This window comes from Euprymna scolopes, chromosome 42 (assembly GCF_053919585.1).
Source record: "Euprymna scolopes isolate OS-2025 chromosome 42, ASM5391958v1, whole genome shotgun sequence".
NCBI lineage: Eukaryota > Metazoa > Mollusca > Cephalopoda > Sepiida > Sepiolidae > Euprymna > Euprymna scolopes.
Genome location: NC_136523.1, coordinates 34547336 through 34570425, shown reverse-complemented (window position 1 = coordinate 34570425; position 23090 = coordinate 34547336). Strand labels below are relative to the sequence as shown.

General features: G+C 33.1%; 1 protein-coding gene across 1 annotated transcript in view; it reads left to right on the top strand.

Moving 5' to 3' along the window:
- LOC145267011 (KICSTOR complex protein SZT2-like) overlaps window positions 1-23090 on the top strand; it is a 423147-nt gene that overhangs the window by 243357 nt on the left and 156700 nt on the right. Inside the window, exons 32-34 of the mRNA XM_080122911.1 lie at window positions 1631-1822; window positions 12306-12523; window positions 15196-15420. Of these exons, the coding sequence (XP_079979037.1) occupies window positions 1631-1822; window positions 12306-12523; window positions 15196-15420 (635 nt within the window). The remainder of the gene's footprint in view (window positions 1-1630; window positions 1823-12305; window positions 12524-15195; window positions 15421-23090) is intronic.

Sequence of the window (23090 nt, the reverse complement as noted above, 5' to 3'; positions counted from 1 at the left end):
CAGAAGTTGTTTTAATGATACAATAAGTGCATTGCAGCCGGAGGAGATTACTTCGAAGTGGACTAGAGCTTCATATGTGTACTATCAATAAAAGTGTCCATACGGAAAAAAGTCTGGAAATTTATTGAAGGCACCTCGTAAGTGTGATCGCAAGAGTGGATGGGGCAAATTCAAAGAACTTTTGTCATAACCCTAGTTATGACAACAGCATATTCTTTTTCTGGTTTTGATTCCCAGGTATATAGTAAAAGGCTTTCTTACACCTAGGGATCTCTACTGTGAAGGGGTGGGATTTAGTTGCTTGTCGGGTTTGTCGGGGGTAGTCACATCGGGGAGGTACATGTGCTTGTAGTTCGTCAGAACATTCACCATTCAAGTATTTGTAGAACAGGCAGATGGATGCAACATTTCGTCGATGGGACAGAGGCTGAAGCTTAGATGACAGTTCAGGACCTATCAGACAGCATATTCTTTTATTTTGACTCTCGGGTATATATCCGACACAATTAATCAACCGAGAACCATATCACTCTACATAAAAACATATAAGATATCAATGGATATATACCTGAGAGTCAAAACCCGAAAAAAAGAATATGCTGTTGTCATAACCCTAGTTATGACAAAAGTTCTTTGAATTAGGGTTCCTATCGATTGCTGGACCTGAAATTTGGCAGTTCATCATAACTTATGTATATCTTACAGGGGTCAAAAGAATAAAATATTCTGAGGGGTGGGGGGAGGGTGAAGTGGCCTGGATGATTTGGAATGGTATGTCCCAATCGGCAAAATACAATAAAATTATTGGAATGCGATTTTTATATGTGCCCCATATGTCATAAAAACATTAGTCCAATTAATACAAACTATCGGAACCTGTGGAAATTCCAAAGGGAACTGATTCATATATAATATATTGATGTTGGCATTCTGTAGATGTTCAGTGTAAATGGAGACGCTCTGAGATTATTGTAGCTCTTTTGTTAAAACTGCAAAAGTATTTATCTAAGCTTGCAGGGATGCCCGGCATAACCAGGTCATAAAATATGCTTAAATATGATATTTTAATTCTTGCAAGTTTCGTATATATTATTATAGAGTCCATGTTCTATCGATTTTTATATATTATAAAGTTGCGATTTCAAAAAATTAAAAAATATATCAATATGACTTGAGTTCATCAGCTTGAATCGAAACCGAATCCTAGACTTATGAATATATATATATATATATATATATATGACTTTAGTTCCTTCAGATATAATCGAAACCAAAACTTATGAAGAATTCTTGATAAAATTACTTATAAAAAAAAAAAACTAATGTAAAATTATTTATAAAAATATTAAATGACTTGAGTGTCGTCAGCTATAATCGAAACCGAAACCAAAACTTATGAAGAATTCTTGGTAAAATTATTTATTACAAGAAATGGAAGTACATAACAATTAAATGACTCAGCTGTAAGCGTGACACAGAAAATAACACACTATCGTATTAATATATAGATAAGGATACATCTTTTTGTATTTTCGCTCGAGGAGGAGTGGGGGTGCTGTCTAGCAATTTATTAAAAGCCGCGTTTATTAAAACTTTCTGTACCTTACGATGAATTTTTTTTTTTTTTTAGATTGAATGGCTGATGCGTGATGAAATAGTGTGCGCTCTTCGCTATGTCTATCCGATACGAGAAGACAAGTTACAAATGGTTACCGAGCACGTCCAGGAGTCGTTTCAGCTGGGGAAGACAAGTTGCTACATTGAAGAAATCTCACCACAATTCGTGTTCGGATCGGATCAGAGCCTTGGCCGTTTCCTTGATGTGAGTAGCATTTTTTTTTTATGTTCATATATTTATTCGATGCCTCTGTTCAGTCTCGAAAGACAAAGGATACCCCCTGCAGGGGCAGCTGTGTATGTAATTGTGAGGCAAGGGTTGCGCAATCCCAACCACACCTCTCCTGAATCGGCACTGTTTGTGTCCAGTGGCAAGGAGAAGCCGAGATAAGCAGAGAGCACATGCAGCACCTGGAAGTCCCCAATGGTCACCCATTTAGTATTGACCAGGTTCAATGTTGCTTAACTTTGGTGATCCAGCGGGAACTGGTGTGTCAACGTGATCATGCTATATATGATATATATATTCATTAAGGAAAAACAAAGGCGCAAGTTCAGAATTCAACCTAATTAAGAAAACAAAAATAAAGAATAATCTTCATGATGTATGTACCCGTCACTAAACAAAAATGTCATATTCCAAAAATCACATAAATTGATCAAGGAGGGGTTTTTTTTTAACTCGGAAAATCAGATTGTATGATGAAATGAGAATAGTCTCTCTTGATCTGCCATATTTATTAAAAGGAAACAACTCAGAGCTACAAAATTTTAAAACCAACCTTATAATGGCTACAGTTTACTATTGCATTTTTTAAAACTTATTAAAAAAAATTATTTTCATATAAAAAAAAAATTGATCAATTTACTTGGATTTTAGGACATGATATTTTTTTGCTCATAAAGATTTTTCTGTATATTTGATTTTTTAATTAGGTTGGATAAGAACTAAAACAAATTATGAACTGATCGTCATAAAATTATAATGTATATTTTTGGCAACCCAGTGAGTAACATTAGCACATTATTTTTGTAAACTTGTAAAAGTTTAGGCCCATCATTGCAGAAATACAACCTAATTTAATGTGTAAAGTTTGTGAAAATTGTTGTTATCATCGTCACAAGCCATCATCAAAGATTTTTTTTTGAGAACAAATTGTGGTGTTATCTGGTGACTGTTATTATTATTTTTTTTTATTATTAAATTTTCACCCCAAACAAGGCACAGTGCCCCTTTGAAGTAGGGGGCTACTATCGGGGACATAATTTGCACGGGCATTATGAAGGGAGATGAGTAGCAAGATGTTTGTTCACATAACACTGGAACTTCTGCATGTCAGTACAGTTGGGAAAGCAGAATCCCGGAAGGGAGTTCCAAAGACTTGCAGTTCTGGGGAAGAAATTATTGGAGTAAAAGGCTTTCTTACACCAAGGGATCTCTACTGTGAAGGGGTGGGGATTGTCGGGGGTAGTCACGTCGAGGAGGTACAAGTGCTTGCAGTTCGTCAGAGCATTCACCATTAAAGTATTTGTAGAACAGGCAGAGGGATGCAGCATTTCGTTGATGGGACAGAGGTTGAAGCCTAGATGACAGTTCAGGACTAATCAAACTGTCCAGGAGTGAGAGACAAGCAGCAGATGCACCAGCCCAAATGTGACAACAGTACTCCATATATGGGCGAATGGTGGCCTTATAGAGGTATAGGATACTTCCAGGCGTAAGTAGCTTTCTAGCACGGTAGAGAGAGCCCACCTTCTGTGCAGCAGCCTTGGCAATGCTCTCAATGTATCTATTCTAGTTCATGTTCCCTGTAAACGTTAGGCCGAAGTGTTTAAAAGAAGTACTTTCTGGCAATGTGTTCTTGGCCATTGCTATTGGTGGTAGAGAAGGATTCTTGTAGTTATTGAAGGAAACAGGCTTAGTTTTAGCAGCATTGAATGTGACCAACCATTTTTGTCCCCATTCCACTACAGATTGGAGGTCATCCTCTAGTGTTTCTGCTATTTCCTTAGATATGTGTTCGTTTGTTTTCCTGTCGTGTCTATTATAGAGAGTGGTGTCATCGGCAAATATACCCATCTCTGAAACAATAATAATAATAACAGCACAACAACTATGGAAGGCAGTAATTGCAGAGATTTGTCTGTTTCAAATACATCGATAAACACTGTGTGCTTTTCCGAGCTGATTAAACCTTTTACATTAAAAAAAAACACTAACAAATTATCCACTTATGTAGAAACGTAACTTACCTTTGCTTTCATTCATTTGTTTTTGGACAACTTTCCGAATCTGTGTATAGTACCCTCCACCTCCACCAAAATATTATTTAAAACGTAACATTTTTGATTACAAAAACCACAAAAAAAAACACTTGATTAACCGTTTCAAAATTTTAGCAACATTCGACTTAATCCAAAGACTGCTGGTCAAGCCCAAGCCATGATTGATGGAAACTCCTAAGCATCCGGGTCAGATTCTGCAAGAGTACCGTTTTTTTTTTTTTTCATTTTCGTATTTTTTTTAAACACTTTTAGAATGGATTGCTGTACTAAGAATGTAAGAAACATGCATTTTCTCTTTTTATTTTTAGATTTTTTCATTACACCAAATTGAGCCACAGCAACGCATGGCAGGGTATAGCTAGTAACTTAAAATTTCCTATTGTTGCATTTAATCTCTTAGTAAGTTGTAAATATGTAGAAAAAAGTTGTAAAGTGATCGGCAGACCTCATTTAAAAAAATGTGACGATGTATAAAATGCCTTATCGTATTATTAAATCAAAATAAATACCAATAAACTATCTTTTAAGTATTAATAAAAAAAACATTAAAATATTGTTTAAATATTGAAAATAAAATTGCATCATATTATTATGGATACAAGAGTTATGTCCTTTTATCATGATGTTTTCCATTGGGTAGTTTTGTGATAAAGGGATGTAACTTTTGCATCCACAATACCGGAAATTTAAAAGTAAAACGAGTACAGTGTAGACCAATCTACAATGAGGAAGATAACATTTAATCACGTTTGGTCGTTCAAATATAAGTGGGTCAGAAAATGTAAATATGATTGTCAGCAGACATATTGTTTTGTATGTAAATGAAAACGTTATTTCCATGGCAGGTGCTCGTCTGAACTCCAATCTCTGGTCCCCCTTCGCCAGTCTTTCACGAAAAACACCCGTCTAGCTGAATCCACTGTGAAAAATTTTCCCCACTCTTTATTTGTGCCTAAATCAAAACGTAGATTCCATGAACAAAGCTTCTTTCTTAGATCTGCATGCCTGTGGAACTCTGTTCCGTCTGCCTGCTTCTCATCTGACTACAACCTCGATGTCTTCAAGTCCAATGTTAACAAATTCCTAATGAACCACCCCCTTAAGTAAAAACTTCATTAAATCTCCACACTAACGTACTGTACTTGAAATAACCCTTATCCCTGAGTGGCTTCCAGGCCTTGATAAGTGATGACCACAGTGTGAAAAAAAAAAAAGAAGACTTTTCCTGTTGTCGATGAGGTTTTTTGATTTATGTTGTCATTATTTATCCATGAAATTTTGTTTTAAAAACTTGAATTTTGAAAAACAAAATTTTATACATAAACAACAATATAATAAACTAAAATACTTAACTGACATTTACGTACAAAACTTAAATTACCCGTCAAGGGTTACCATTTCAAGAAATTAAAATGACTTTTCCTGTTGTCAATTAAGTTTGTGGGTTTATTTTATTATTGTTTATATATCAAATTTGAAATTTAATTTACATTCAAAACTTGAATTTTGTCTGGAGAAGACCTTGAAAAGTCCTTAAAAATGGACATGGATGTCTGTAGAGAACCCTTGTTATATAGGGGTTTCATTAAAGAGTCTTAGAGAGAGACTATTATAAGTGATGCTTTTTCTTGTGAGAGTTCTTATTAGTAATGATATGAGTCTTAGTGAGAGTTCTTGTCTTATTACATATGATGTTGTATCTTAGAGAGAGAGATGTGTATGTTGTTGTAATGACATTTTATAACACAGACATATAATAACAATACAATTTACCTTTTTGTAGAAATCACAAACACAAAGATGAGCTTTATCCAAAACACATGATGAATTTATTTAATACGACCGGTCGGGATTCCCTCATTAAGAACTCAAAGTTTCACATCTTAGTTTCTGAAGTGACGTCTCGCTTCAGACGTCCGCCTGTCTGTCTCTCTGACTGTCTCTCTGACTCTCTCCACGACCAACTAACTCCCACTTGCTATATTGAGAAATCCATGCATCCCGGCCACGTGAGCAAAATTCACGTGTTTCAACATGCGCGACTTTGCACGTTTTCGATATTGATTTCCCAATAACCTATTTTCCTTGTGTTGTTTCCACAAAGGAATTTAACCTACATATCTAATTTATTTAACTCATATTTTATTATCCACATTCTTTTAACAATTGAATAGTTTATTTATTATTTATTTCATCCGAATTAACAATTTACTGGACATTCCATTTAAACCTATTGTTCTTTAAAACTTATGTCCAGGGTTCGATTTCTGCTTTCTCTTATTTCCATTTTAACTAATCTCTCTATTTTTATACTTACATGAACAGGGGACAGCCCTTATCATGTAACATCCCTCCCTTCCATATTTCACAAAAAAAATGTATGCATTTTTAACTTTAGTACATTTTTTTTTTATTTTTACATCTACATCTACACAACCACACGGCTAGAAAGATCAGGCTAAAAAAACACAAAAAAAAAAAAAAAAAAATCTCTTTCAGTCAGCTCTTCACAGCCGACTTCACAATTATTTATTTTTTTATAAGATCAGGACCTTTCTGATCTTTGTGGCATTTACTCTTTGGGTGTAGGATATTTACCTATGATACACATCAGCTATTTTCCAGCCACCCATATGCCGCAGACTAGAGGTTTTCACCTTTCTCGAAATGGACGACTTCCTTCGTCTCAAAAGTGTTCTGATCTCTCTTTCCGCATGGTTAGTCTTATCAAGTATGGCTTTGTTTTTTTGTTTTTTTTATTCTATAACTATCTCATACGGGACATACCAAAGCTCATATACTTAAATCTTTGTGGTTGGCTTCAGAAGTTTAAGATATACCTTTTTTTCTCTCATACGGATTCACTCGGATTTCCTTGCTTGGATTCTTGAAACTTCGACGAGGATTTAGAAATATCACCCCTAACTAACTAACACGTTTCCTGCGACCAACAACTTAATTGCGCATAAATTCTATCTAATTGCCCGATTTTTTTGTGGTTTTTCTTTTCTCTCACCAGGACTTCCAAGATCCAGCAGATATATCCCACATTCATGCTTCTCTAAAAAAAAATACAAGGATATATCTTTCTTACGTAATCTACGGCATATTTTTGCCTGTCTCTTACTTCATTAAGCTATATGTGATTGCCTCGGGACTACCTCTCATCGGTTTACTGGTCCCCTTAAGAATTTTCGTATTCTTTCCAATGCCTGTTTATTAACTAAGCCAAACTACTTTGCTTGGAGTCGTTTACGTGCAACCAGCTTATTTTTAGCACTTAATTAACCAGGTTCCCAAATTTTTCGTATAGGGGCACTTCTTGTGCTTATCAATCCCTACCAAGTCACTTTTCTTGGAGAAAATTTTTTAGGATCTCTAAAAAAAAAAACAACAAAACCAAATGCTAAAACAAAACACCTTTCTTACGGCTTATCACATCTAAAAACTCCAAATACCCGTTTACGTAATTTTAATTCTTGTCCCCCTTCTAAAATTCTAACTGAATCTGTAAGCCAACCATACGTCTTAACTTATTTTCTACTAGATCATTTTAATCTAATGTATATTTACGGATAACTTTGAATTCTTGCTGTGAAAATCATAACACATACATAAGACAATTTACAATATTTGTTCAACATCATAAAAACATTTTCAAAAAAAAAATACCTTAATACATTTAAACATTTTGCAACAGTTATAACTTTTTTTTTTTTTTTTAACAACAAAAAAAAATCATCTGTAACAAAAAACAATTCAACAGTCTGTCCAAAACAATTGTCCCTTTTTTTTTTTTCAAAAACGAAATAAATGAACACAAAAAAGCCGAAAAGTTCACTATGAACTCAAAATGCATTTCCAACAATTTACACCTGTCTCAGAAAGTACATGCGACCTTTGAAAAATTCCTGTTTTGACAGATTAAATTCAACAATTCGTCCAAACGATTTCATATTGACACACATTTTCTAATGACACTTCTACAAATTTCAAAACAATAATAGATTACACAATCTCTGCATTCGCGTGTATGTGTGTGTTTTTTTTTTAACAGGCCAATACATTTATCAATGAATTACGTTTGGTGACTTGTTTACTATTTTTTTTCATTACTACGAATTTCTTTTTACGGCATATCGGCCTTTTCTTCTTTTTCTTTTTAATATTTCTTGTATCTTTTGTTCTCTGTGTGCGTGTATGTTCAAATTTTTTTTTTTTCATTTTTTTTTTCTTCGCATTTCTGTGATCGTGTAATTTTTTTTCTTTTTCCGTGGTATTATTTATTTATTATTATTTTTTTTAATTATGTTGGACCCTTTTAAAACGTTGTGTTTCTTTTTCTTTTTCGAATTCTGTGATCGTGTGATTTTTTTCTTTTTCCGTGGTATTATTTATTTATTTTTTTAAATTATGTTGGACCCCTTTAAAACGTTGTGTTTCTTTTTTTCTTTTTTTTTTCGTGGTATCGACCCCAGGTTCGGTTTCTGCATCGCTGATGCAAAAGGTTCACGAACACCAAATTGAGTGTTGTTATATAGTTGTTTCATTAAAGAGTCTTAGAGAGAGACTATTATAAGTGATGCTTTTTCTTGTGAGAGTTCTTATTAGTAATGATATGAGTCTTAGTGAGAGTTCTTGTCTTATTACATATGATGTTGTATCTTAGAGAGAGAGATGTGTATGTTGTTGTAATGACATTTTATAACACAGACATATAATAACAATACAATTTACCTTTTTGTAGAAATCACAAACACAAAGATGAGCTTTATCCAAAACACATGATGAATTTATTTAATACGACCGGTCGGGATTCCCTCATTAAGAACTCAAAGTTTCACATCTTAGTTTCTGAAGTGACGTCTCGCTTCAGACGTCCGCCTGTCTGTCTCTCTGACTGTCTCTCTGACTGTCTCTCTGACTCTCTCCACGACCAACTAACTCCACTTGCTATATTGAGAAATCCATGCATCCCGGCCACGTGAGCAAAATTCACGTGTTTCAACATGCGCGACTTTGCACGTTTTCGATATTGATTTCCCAATAACCTATTTTCCTTGTGTTGTTTCCACAAAGGAATTTAACCTACATATCTAATTTATTTAACTCATATTTTATTATCCACATTCTTTTAACAATTGAATAGTTTATTTATTATTTATTTCATCCGAATTAACAATTTACTGGACATTCCATTTAAACCTATTGTTCTTTAAAACTTATGTCCAGGGTTCGATTTCTGCTTTCTCTTATTTCCATTTTAACTAATCTCTCTATTTTTATACTTACATGAACAGGGGACAGCCCTTATCATGTAACATCCCTCCCTTCCATATTTCACAAAAAAAATGTATGCATTTTTAACTTTAGTACATTTTTTTTTTATTTTTACATCTACATCTACACAACCACACGGCTAGAAAGATCAGGCTAAAAAAACACAAAAAAAAAAAAAAAAAAATCTCTTTCAGTCAGCTCTTCACAGCCGACTTCACAATTATTTATTTTTTTATAAGATCAGGACCTTTCTGATCTTTGTGGCATTTACTCTTTGGGTGTAGGATATTTACCTATGATACACATCAGCTATTTTCCAGCCACCCATATGCCGCAGACTAGAGGTTTTCACCTTTCTCGAAATGGACGACTTCCTTCGTCTCAAAAGTGTTCTGATCTCTCTTTCCGCATGGTTAGTCTTATCAAGTATGGCTTTGTTTTTTTGTTTTTTTTATTCTATAACTATCTCATACGGGACATACCAAAGCTCATATACTTAAATCTTTGTGGTTGGCTTCAGAAGTTTAAGATATACCTTTTTTTCTCTCATACGGATTCACTCGGATTTCCTTGCTTGGATTCTTGAAACTTCGACGAGGATTTAGAAATATCACCCCTAACTAACTAACACGTTTCCTGCGACCAACAACTTAATTGCGCATAAATTCTATCTAATTGCCCGATTTTTTTGTGGTTTTTCTTTTCTCTCACCAGGACTTCCAAGATCCAGCAGATATATCCCACATTCATGCTTCTCTAAAAAAAAATACAAGGATATATCTTTCTTACGTAATCTACGGCATATTTTTGCCTGTCTCTTACTTCATTAAGCTATATGTGATTGCCTCGGGACTACCTCTCATCGGTTTACTGGTCCCCTTAAGAATTTTCGTATTCTTTCCAATGCCTGTTTATTAACTAAGCCAAACTACTTTGCTTGGAGTCGTTTACGTGCAACCAGCTTATTTTTAGCACTTAATTAACCAGGTTCCCAAATTTTTCGTATAGGGGCACTTCTTGTGCTTATCAATCCCTACCAAGTCACTTTTCTTGGAGAAAATTTTTTAGGATCTCTAAAAAAAAAAACAACAAAACCAAATGCTAAAACAAAACACCTTTCTTACGGCTTATCACATCTAAAAACTCCAAATACCCGTTTACGTAATTTTAATTCTTGTCCCCCTTCTAAAATTCTAACTGAATCTGTAAGCCAACCATACGTCTTAACTTATTTTCTACTAGATCATTTTAATCTAATGTATATTTACGGATAACTTTGAATTCTTGCTGTGAAAATCATAACACATACATAAGACAATTTACAATATTTGTTCAACATCATAAAAACATTTTCAAAAAAAAAATACCTTAATACATTTAAACATTTTGCAACAGTTATAACTTTTTTTTTTTTTTTTAACAACAAAAAAAAATCATCTGTAACAAAAAACAATTCAACAGTCTGTCCAAAACAATTGTCCCTTTTTTTTTTTTCAAAAACGAAATAAATGAACACAAAAAAGCCGAAAAGTTCACTATGAACTCAAAATGCATTTCCAACAATTTACACCTGTCTCAGAAAGTACATGCGACCTTTGAAAAATTCCTGTTTTGACAGATTAAATTCAACAATTCGTCCAAACGATTTCATATTGACACACATTTTCTAATGACACTTCTACAAATTTCAAAACAATAATAGATTACACAATCTCTGCATTCGCGTGTATGTGTGTGTTTTTTTTTTAACAGGCCAATACATTTATCAATGAATTACGTTTGGTGACTTGTTTACTATTTTTTTTCATTACTACGAATTTCTTTTTACGGCATATCGGCCTTTTCTTCTTTTTCTTTTTAATATTTCTTGTATCTTTTGTTCTCTGTGTGCGTGTATGTTCAAATTTTTTTTTTTTCATTTTTTTTTTCTTCGCATTTCTGTGATCGTGTAATTTTTTTTCTTTTTCCGTGGTATTATTTATTTATTATTATTTTTTTTAATTATGTTGGACCCTTTTAAAACGTTGTGTTTCTTTTTCTTTTTCGAATTCTGTGATCGTGTGATTTTTTTCTTTTTCCGTGGTATTATTTATTTATTTTTTTAAATTATGTTGGACCCCTTTAAAACGTTGTGTTTCTTTTTTTCTTTTTTTTTTCGTGGTATCGACCCCAGGTTCGGTTTCTGCATCGCTGATGCAAAAGGTTCACGAACACCAAATTGAGTGTTGTTATATAGTTGTTTCATTAAAGAGTCTTAGAGAGAGACTATTATAAGTGATGCTTTTTCTTGTGAGAGTTCTTATTAGTAATGATATGAGTCTTAGTGAGAGTTCTTGTCTTATTACATATGATGTTGTATCTTAGAGAGAGAGATGTGTATGTTGTTGTAATGACATTTTATAACACAGACATATAATAACAATACAATTTACCTTTTTGTAGAAATCACAAACACAAAGATGAGCTTTATCCAAAACACATGATGAATTTATTTAATACGACCGGTCGGGATTCCCTCATTAAGAACTCAAAGTTTCACATCTTAGTTTCTGAAGTGACGTCTCGCTTCAGACGTCCGCCTGTCTGTCTCTCTGACTGTCTCTCTGACTGTCTCTCTGACTCTCTCCACGACCAACTAACTCCACTTGCTATATTGAGAAATCCATGCATCCCGGCCACGTGAGCAAAATTCACGTGTTTCAACATGCGCGACTTTGCACGTTTTCGATATTGATTTCCCAATAACCTATTTTCCTTGTGTTGTTTCCACAAAGGAATTTAACCTACATATCTAATTTATTTAACTCATATTTTATTATCCACATTCTTTTAACAATTGAATAGTTTATTTATTATTTATTTCATCCGAATTAACAATTTACTGGACATTCCATTTAAACCTATTGTTCTTTAAAACTTATGTCCAGGGTTCGATTTCTGCTTTCTCTTATTTCCATTTTAACTAATCTCTCTATTTTTATACTTACATGAACAGGGGACAGCCCTTATCATGTAACACCCTGTGCTAAGAAGATTTCATTTAAAAAAAAAATGTGACGACGTACGTACAAATATAAAATGCCTGATCGTATTATTATGCGAACATTTCTGTAATTTTTCAGGAGTTGCAGAGGGTGAATATCAAGGACTATCGTTTCAAGAAAGAAGGGTCATTTTTCTACCTCGTCCTGACCCGTGCGATGGCTGCGCACTTTCTTGCTCTGAGCTCAGCAGTTTGTTCATTGGATGACACGAACCAGACGCCAGAAAAGACCCCTAAAAAAGTGACACCTGATGACAACAAAGGAAAACTTTCTGCATCCCAAAAAGTTCTATCCAGGTAAGAAAAATAGACAAATTGTATAGCTTTTTTTATTTTTATTACATTTTCACCCCAAACAAGGCAAATTGCCACTTTGGTGTAGGGGGCTACTATCAGGGGCAACAACTACTGGGGTACTATGTAGGGATTTGGGCAGCAAGATGTCGGTTCACGTTACACTTGAACTTCTGCACGTCAGTACTGTTGGGGAAGCAGGGACCTGGAATGGAATTCCAGAGTCTAGCGGTTCTGGGGAAGAAACTATTGGAGTAAAAAGATCTTTTACATCTAGGGATCTCTACAGTGTGGGGTGGGATTTAGCAGTCTGCCGGGTTTGTTGAGGGTGGTCACGTCGTGGGGGGCACAAGTGATTGCAGTTCGTCAGAGCATTCACCACTAAAATACTTGTAGAAAAGGCAGAGGGATGCAACATTTCGTCGATGGGACAGAGGCTGAAGCTTAGATGCCAGTTCAAGGCCTATCAGGTTTGCGACTCTCTTTTGAACCTTGTCAAGGAGCGAGAGACTTACTTGCAATGCTACATCCCGGTGTGTGTAGATGTACTGACGACCAAAAATGTATATGCTGTGAATATAACAGATCAAGTTGTCTACGTGTTTGTGATTGTGCATATCGCTTATATATCGGGTCAGTAGCGGATGGGTAACCATTTGAGAACACTAGGCGCTGTATATGTTCTCTGCTTAACTTGGCATTGTTTCCTGAACTTGAATATACTTGCAACTGAAATTAAAACAGTGCTGACTCAGAAGAGGTGTGGTTGGAGGTGGTACAACTCTTGCTACAATAATTTTAGGTACAGGCACTCTTTGGTGAATGTCCATAGTCTGACAAGAGACTAAACAGAGTCGTTTCTATATAACAAGTATATATATATATATAGAGAGAGAGAGAGAGAGAGAATAAATGACAAAACGTTATATTCCAAAAGAACTGATGAGTTAAGGGCATAATAGATTCACTGATTGATATAATAATTAAGTGATTGATTTTGCGCTATGAAACAGATACTGTCAAGAATTGTATAAGTCAACTGAATTAAAGGAATAAATTATAAGATGGTCAACATCATGAATTTTGGAATATAACTTTTTGTTATATATTCTCTATATTGCTCTGTAATTACATTGAGCTTCTTAAATAAGGATTGGTATACATTATAAGAAAATATATTTCTACAGAAATATATATGTGTGTGTATATATATATATATATATATATATATATATATCTTTTATTAGGGGTAAACAGTTACATATGGTCGCTACAAATAGCCATCTGTTTCAGTCAAAGAAACTTCATCAGGCGACCTGGAACCTCATGACGCAAAAGAAAATATATATATATATATATATATACTCTGAAATTTGGAATTCTCTTCCGGTTTCCTTCTTCCCCAACTGTACGGACATGCAGAAGTTTAATGTAATGTGAATGGGCATCTTGCTGCTAAACTCCCTACATAGTAGCCCCCTACATTAAAGTGGCAATGTGCCTTGTTTGAGGTAAAAATGTAGCAAAAAAAAAAAAAAAAAAATTGTGTGTGTGTGTCTATATAAGTGTACGGTTATATATCTGTCCATTGTATACGTTGTATAGTTGAGAATATAATGGACTGAGTTGTCTACATATTCATGTAATTGTGCGTAGCGCCTATATATCTGGCCTGTACGAGATGGGTGACCATTTGGGAATTCTAGGCGCTGTATGTGCTCTCCGCTTATCTCGGCACTTTATTCCCAGTCATCCTGAATCTGCACTAGAATTAAAACAATAATTTTATGCACAGGTATCTTTCAGTCTGACAAGATTGAACGGAGCCGTTTCTATACAACAAGTCTATATGCATATTCCGGCAGTTTATGTAAGTTGCCGGTTGACAAATCCGGTGTGTAAGATGCAATAGAATTCCAAATTGAAAGATTTGGAATCGAGAAACTTGATCGCAATTTTGTTTTACATTTCATTTTTTTTATTGGTGTTGTATGTTCATCGCATGCAATTCTTTTTTTATTGTTAGCTGGAGAATCATTGTCATCTGTGCCATCATTTCTGCTATAAGTTGTGACTAACAGTTTTAAATAATAATCTAATATATAAAACTCATCATGTCTGTGTGTCTGTCTTTATTTTTATTTTCATTTTTTTTTCAAACTGCATCTCCTCTGAGACGTGAGACCACAGAGCAGCAGGTCAATTTATCGCATTTTTTTGTGGACTGTACTTTTATAGGTCTTAAGCCAGTAAAATAGCTGCTAAGGGGTGAAAATTGAAAAAAAAATTGGTACTTGATGGGCCCAAGTCAGCTGAACATGTTATTTATATGCATACACAAATATACATTAAAGTTCTTTTTTAACTATTTCATTTATCTGACGATAGCTCAAACAGTAACAACTAAGGCTGGAGCACTAACGGTTTTGGTTTTGATTCAAGCTGATGGTACCCATATCATTTTTATTTTTAAACTTTTGAAATCATTACTATATATTAGGTACAATATAATAATCAATAGAGAATAATAAATACGAAATCCGCAGGAATTAAAATACCATATTTAAGTATATTTTGTGAATCGGCAACACCAGGTGCCCTGCTAAGTATAAAATATTAAAGGCATTTGTTTTATGTTTTTTTGAATTGTATTTCTTTGTTTTTTTCTCCTGAAGATGTATTAGTGAGACTTGCCAAGATTGGCGAGAAGGTTCTGTGAAATCTGGATTGGATGGACGAGAGGCTGCGGACGTCTCCATTCAGCTGACCAATGAGAAAGGCTTGAAGGAAGTGTGTCCACTTTCTCCTGAACGGGTTGCCATCCTAAACAAAATGGACTCTCCCTGTTTGATCACCGATTATGATGAGGGCGTGTTGAAGCGATCATCCAGCTTTGGTGGGTAAGTGACAGACATCTGCTTCTCTCTCTTTCTCTCTCATGACCTTCTACCCCCCCTCTCTTTCTTGTGATACTCTGCCCCCCCCCCTTTGTGACCCTCTGCCCCCTTTCTCTCTTGATCTCTCTTTTTATCCTTTGCCTCTCTGTCTTTTTCATGATCCCCTACCTCTCTGTTTCATGAACTCTGCTTCTCTCTCTCTCTCTCGTGACCCTCTTCCTCCCCTCTCTTTCTCGTGATCCTCTGCCTCTCTCTCTCTTTCTTGTGACCCTCTGCCCCCCTTTTGTGATCGTCTGCCCCCCCTCTCTTTTGATCTCTATCTTTACCTCTCTCTTTCTCATGATCCCCTACCTCTCTCTTTCATGACCCTCTGCTTTTCTCTCTCTCTCTCGTGACCCTCTTATCCTCTTTCTCTCCTTTTCTTGTGCCCCTCTGATCCTCTTCTCTCAGTCCTCTGATTCTCTGCCTCACCTCTCTCTCTTGTGACCCTTTTCCTCTATCTTGTCACCCTCTCTTCCTCCCATTCACACCAGCTCCTCATCATATTTTGCACTTTTAAAATGAATGAGAAAGATGGAGTAGACATTTGATTCATGCATTTTCAGAAACTAACGATAAGATGATTCCAATATCCCCCGCCCCCTCGATTCTGATACAATTACCGATTCTGATTCTTTTTAAATTTCTTAATATAGATTTTTTTTTTTAGGGTGGTTGTGGTTATAAATTTCTGTAAAAATCTGTGCAATGTATGCATATATTTTACCAAACGTTTAATGGCTTTCATCTATAAATTTTAGTTTAATGGCTTTCATCTATAAATTTTAGTTTAATGGCTTTCATCTATAAATTTTAGTTTAATGGCTTTCATCTATAAATTTTAGTTTAATGGCTTTCATCTATAAATTTTAGTTTAATGGCTTTCATCTATAAATTTTAGTTTAATGGCTTTCATCTATAAATTTTAGTTTAATGGCTTTCATCTATAAATTTTAGTTTAATGGCTTTCATTTATAAATTTTAGTTTAATGGCTTTCATCTATAAATTTTAGTTTAATGGCTTTCATCTATAAATTTTAGTTTAATGGCTTTCATTTATAAATTTTAGTTTAATGGCTTTCATCTATAAATTTTAGTTTAATGGCTTTCATTTATAAATTTTAGTTTAATGGCTTTCATTTATAAATTTTAGTTTAATGGCTTTCATCTATAAATTTTAGTTTAATGGCTTTCATCTATAAATTTTAGTTTAATGGCTTTCATCTATAAATTTTAGTTTAATGGCTTTCATCTATAAATTTTAGTTTAATGGCTTTCATCTATAAATTTTAGTTTAATGGCTTTCATCTATAAATTTTAGTTTAATGGCTTTCATTTATAAATTTTAGTTTAATGGCTTTCATCTATAAATTTTAGTTTAATGGCTTTCATCTATAAATTTTAGTTTAATGGCTTTCATTTATAAATTTTAGTTTAATGGCTTTCATCTATAAATTTTAGTTTAATGGCTTTCATTTATAAATTTTAGTTTAAAATCAATAAACATCATTTCATCATTAATACCAGCCATGGAAAATGAAGTTCTAAACAAAAAATAAACAAAAGAATCGTTTTTGGCATTGGAAAATAGACACAAATTTTTCCGATTACGATACCTTCAAAAGTTAGGATTTCTTTTTTCACTTTCCAGTTCTGATTAATCGTCCCAACACACACATCTGTTTCACCTGATTTAACCTCCGATCTTTTCCTGGTGCATCTTGTCAGACTCTGGAATCTTATGTCGGAATTTTGAACAAAGCTTTTTTCATCGTTCAACTGATTAGATATATGTATCCAGGTACTTGTTTAGTTTAATTAAGAAATGAAAAAATTAAAATATTGAAAAAAAATTATATCGTACGTACCCGTTATGGAATGAAGTTCTCATAAAAAATTTCACTTAATTTGATAAAGTATTTTTTTTTTTTTTTTACAGAGGATAATCAAATTTAACTCCCTACATAGTACCCCTGCAACTTATGTCCCTGATAGTAGCCCCCAGTGGAAATGTTTGGGGTGAAAATGTAATTTAAAAAAAAAAAAAAAATGCATTGAGTGTTTCTGATTATTACATGTGATCAGGGTTTTCATGGTCCAAATGTGATCCGATAATCACTGTTGTGATCTTTTTACGATAAAACAGCATAAGTGTGTGTGTGTGTGTGTGTAATACTAGCTGCCCTGATTTGGCTTGCTTTACCCGGGCAGATTAATTCTCTGATGTTTATCTTAAAAGCTGATTTGAGGAAAATATTGTACTTGTTTAATTTAATTAAGATATTAAAAAATGAAAATATTGAAAAAAAATTATATTGTACGTACCCATTATAGAATGAAGTTCTCATAAAAAAAATTGCTTAATTAGATCAAGTAGGTTTTTTTCTTTTTTTTGCAGAGGAAAATCAAATTTTAATGAGATCGATCGTGTCGCGGCCATCTTGCTTAATTCACGAATGAGGAGAAGGTGCCTTTAAACGAAAATCTGATTAACAAAGGACAAAATGAAAAAGGGATTAAAAAAAAACTCTGTAAAATAAGTGAAAAAACTAAAATATTTATTCAGGTATTTTTTCTGCCTATGTTTCAAAATAATCTCGTCAAATTTTGACAAACTTTAAGCAGTGATTGGAGTTATTTCCCTTGGCGCCATTCCCTCCTCGTCCATTTCCACAAGAACCCGTGGTACAACGGATAAAAGTGCAAATCAGTTTAAAATATCAAAGTTTAATCTTCAGAATATAATTACGACTTATACTTTGTCATGGCTGATAGAATGAAAACAACCTTCTCCTGTAGATTAAATGTGTTTTTTTAGGGTTACAGTCAACTAACGTATTTCCTAACTTCCGGTACAGTACCGGAAGCGGTGACAAAGCAAATCATTTCTTTCACTTTTATTGTTGGTCCCCCGAAAAAAAAAGGGATTTGACTTAGTAATTCACTCCTGTTCATCTGTTCATACTTTTCTCAATAATCACGCTTTGAATTTTTTTGAAATTTTCCACACAAACATTAGTCATGGTGAAAGTAAATTTTTGCCAGAATGGATTTTCCAGGATAACTCTGGTTGCCTCCCCAAAGAGCATTATAAGAGGTAAAATTGCTCCCAAATCGTTCGTCCATTCGTTTGTTCACACTTTTCACAATAACTACACCTTGAATCTTTTTTTAAAATTTTGCGCAAACATTAGTCATGGTAAAGGTAAATTTTTGCCAGAATGGATTTTCCAGGATAATTCTGGTTGTTCCCCAAGGGAGGGAGCATCATAAAGGTAAAAGTGCCCTCAAATCATTCACTTGTGGAGGAAGATACCATATGCCTGGCTAGTTCTTCAGTATTTCTATTGTGAAACGATTTATTGAAATAAAAAAGAAGAAAAGGACATTATTGAAATGTATACAATAAAAATGAACAGTTAGTCTTTATTTGCATTTTCAGATAAAAAAAAGTTTTCAATAATTCTTAAAGACAAATAAAACAAATTTCAATAATTCTTAAGCGAAAATGTGTGTTAGTGTGTGTGTGTGTGTTTTTGTGTGTGTCCGGCAAAGGCTTTTTTCGCCAGGCTCCTCGGTCGGCTCACTCTTTAAAACTTTTTATATAATGTCTAAATTATAATATCTACGAGTTATGACCATGGGTTGCGTCTATTTTTAATTTGCCCGACTTTTACACCCTATTTTCAAGATTTTTTTTTTTTCTATCACCACATCTTCATTACGCTTTTCAGTATAAAAAAAGCGAAAATTGGCTTGCAGCCGCGTCATGTTTCAAGGTCAAACATCACGCGACTTAACTTTCTCGCACTTGTCAATTTCACTTTTTAAACGTTAACTTAACATACTTATCACTTCCTCTCCCCTCGTAGCCGAGATGGTTAGGTCTCGGGATTTTTCCATTTCGTTTTCCACCTTTGCGTCTAGGCTTCGGGATTCAAGCCTACTTTCCTACTAAAACTTTTTTTTTTTCTTTTACACCTCCAACCACCCGGCCAAGGTTTTTTGTTTAAAACAGGGTTGTTTTGATCTACCTCCCCCCACCCAACACACACACACCTCCAAACACCCGGGCAAGATTGGAAAAACATAATAAAAAGAAAAAAGAAGAGTATATGCACAGGGGGGGGGCGTAGGTGCGAGAGAAAAATATCGAAAGAACTGATTTGTCTTGTCACCACTTCCAGTAGCACTATGCTAGAAGTTTAGGAAGTATGTAGCTGACTATAACGTCCTTCATACAGATTCTAGAATTCAACATAGATGTTCTCAACTCTGACTCGATGCACTTGTAGAATGTCACAGTTCATATCGTCCGAAAATGTTGGGAGAATAATATCTGAGACGAGAACAGCAATCTGAATGTTCTTCACTTTTTTTTGTGAATGATTTATTCCAAATATTTTTTCATATATATATATATATATATATATATATATATATATAAAGTAATTTATAAAATATCTATGGCGATTAAGCTACACTGAATATTCTGCGTTTCATCCACTATAGGATTCGTCAGGCTTATGCGCATAAGCCTGACGAATCCTATAGTTGGATGAAACGCAGAATATTCAGTGTAGCTTAATCGCCATATATATTTTATAAATTACTAACTAGCTCTACCTACGTATTGAGCACTTTTGAAGTAAATACTTAAAGTTTATGCATAAATCTATACTTTCGTATATTAAATTTATGTGAGTAAATGAAGTAGTTATATATATATATATATATATATATATATATATATATATATATGTATATTAATGCGATAGTGCGCAGGTGATTTTGTGCATAATTCTTATATCTTTTTTTCTTCCAAATGATTGTCGTTTAATTGTGAAAATGACATTCAAGATTAGAACAGTAGTCTGAAGAATCTAAATAATATGGAGAAGCCATTTTACATACCAATGCAAATTAACTCTAAATTTTTATCAAGGAGTTATTTCCCTTCTGCTGACTAATTCGTCAAGAAATGTATACATTTTTAAGTTATTTAAACTACTTCCACATTAATAAAAAAAAAAAAGCGACAGACAATAAACCCACGCATATAACAGTTTTGTTTGTCTCTCATTCGTTTGATAAGTTTATTTGGCTCTTTCTCTATAGAAATGTTTATATCTTCTGTTGACCTATAGGAATACAAAATGTATGTAAAAAAAAAAATCTTTTTTTAGTTAATCTATATGCCTATAAAATTGAGGTTTTTCTCGCACTGACATTGAGATTAAAAGCCTATTTTTCCCCTGAAATAGAAACATTCACTTGAGGAAGGTCGGAGGTTAAATTGACCCAAAAGTTTGTGAAGATGACACTCAAGATGAGACCAGCTGTCCAAATAATTCATATAGTTGTCTTCAAATCCAATATTATTAAACGTTTGTTGAATACATTTGTTGAAACGTTGCGAACCTGTCTCTGCTTTATAGTTATTTTTATGGCAAATGTTCATCGGAGCTTCAATCTATGGTCTCCCCCTGTCAAACTTTCATGAAAAACACTCGTCTAGTGAAACCCACTATCAATAATTTCCCACACTCTTTATCTGCGTCTAAACCTAAACGTAGATCCCATTAACAAAGCCTCTTTCTTAGAACTGCAAGCCTGTGGAACTCTGTTCCGTTTGTCTGCTTTCCAACTGACTACAACTTGATTGTCTTCAAGTCCAACGTAAACAAGTTTTTGATGAACCGTCCCCCTAAGTAATCCAATTTACAAAATTTCCACTAGTTATGGTTACAAGAAAAAGAGTCCCCTTTTGTTGTAAGTAAGAAGAACATTAGATATATGAAAATAATATCAGGATAGACCGAGATTCGAACTTTGTAAGCAAGGTTAAGAAATAGATCCAGAAAATGGAATGTTAGAATTTCGTGTTCAATTTCATATAAAAAAGTTTAGATATGTTTTGTTTGTAAAAAGAATTTAATTGTTCAATTTCATATAAAATAGTTTAGATATGTTTGTTGTAAAAAGAATTTAATTGTTCAATTTCATATAAAATAGTTTAGATATGTTTGTTGTAAAAAGAATTTAATTGTTCAATTTCATATAAAATAGTTTAGATACGTTTGTTTGTAAAAAGAATTTAATTGTTCAATTTCATATAAAATAGTTTAGATATGTTTGTTGTAAAAGGAATTTAATTGTTCAATTTCATATAAAATAGTTTAGATATGTTTGTTGTAAAAAGAATTTAATTGTTCAATTTCATATAAAATAGTTTAGATACGTTTGTTTGTAAAAAGAATTTAATTGTTCAATTTCATATAAAAACGTTTAGATATGTTTGTTTGTAAAAAGAATTTAATTGTTCAATTTCATATAAAATAGTTTAGATATGTTTGTTGTAAAAAGAATTTAATTGTTCAATTTCATATAAAAAAGTTTAGATATGTTTGTTGTAAAAAGAATTTAATTGTTCAATTTCATATAAAAAAGTTTAGATATGTTTGTTTGTAAAAAGAATTTAATTGTTCAATTTCATATAAAATAGTTTAGATATGTTTGTTGTAAAAGGAATTTAATTGTTCAATTTCATATAAAAAAGTTTAGATATGTTTGTTGTAAAAAGAATTTAATTGTTCAATTTCATATAAAAAAGTTTAGATATGTTTGTTGTAAAAAGAATTTAATTGTTCAATTTCATATAAAAAAGTTTAGATATGTTTGTTGTAAAAAGAATTTAATTGTTCAATTTCATATAAAAAAGTTTAGATATGTTTGTTGTAAAAAGAATTTAATTGTTCAATTTCATATAAAAAAGTTTAGATATGTTTGTTGTAAAAAGAATTTAATTGTTCAATTTAATATAAAATAGTTTAGATATGTTTGTTTGTAAAAAGAATTTAATTGTTCAATTTCATATAAAATAGTTTAGATATGTTTGTTGTAAAAAGAATTTAATTGTTCAATTTCATATAAAATAGTTTAGATATGTTTGTTGTAAAAGGAATTTAATTGTTCAATTTCATATAAAATTGTTTAGATATGTTTGTTTGTAAAAAGAATTTAATTGTTCAATTTCATATAAAATAGTTTAGATATGTTTGTTGTAAAAGGAATTTAATTGTTCAATTTCATATAAAATAGTTTAGATATGTTTGTTGTAAAAAGAATTTAATTGTTCAATTCTTTTTTATGGAAACTGAATTAAAATAAGGTCATCTAGAGAAGAATGAACAATAGCAATTTAAAAACATATTGAAAATAGGTTAGTGAGAATTCTTTGTTGCAGAACTGTGTTTTGGAAATGTATGTTTGAGCCATGTGAGTTGATCGCGTTTAGAGACACACATATGACGTCATAGCAGAAAGGAATTCTCAATAATAGAAGCTAGGATGAGCAGAGTTTCAGGAAGATCAGAGGCAGTCGAGTCCGGATTGGAATCAACAGAGTCGGGAGGATAGAGCTGACTTGATCAGAGTATGTCCCCACAGAGGCGAAGGGGTAGCATTAAACATGTAGAAACGACTTTGAATCATTCAACAGCAAAAGGTCATGTGTGAAACTTAATATGAACTTTGTGTCCTCTCATCTTATAGGAACTTTGTATAAGCCCATCTTACAAGAAATGTATCTCTCCTCCCCTCTTCTGTGTTATAAGAACTGTATAAATGTCTCC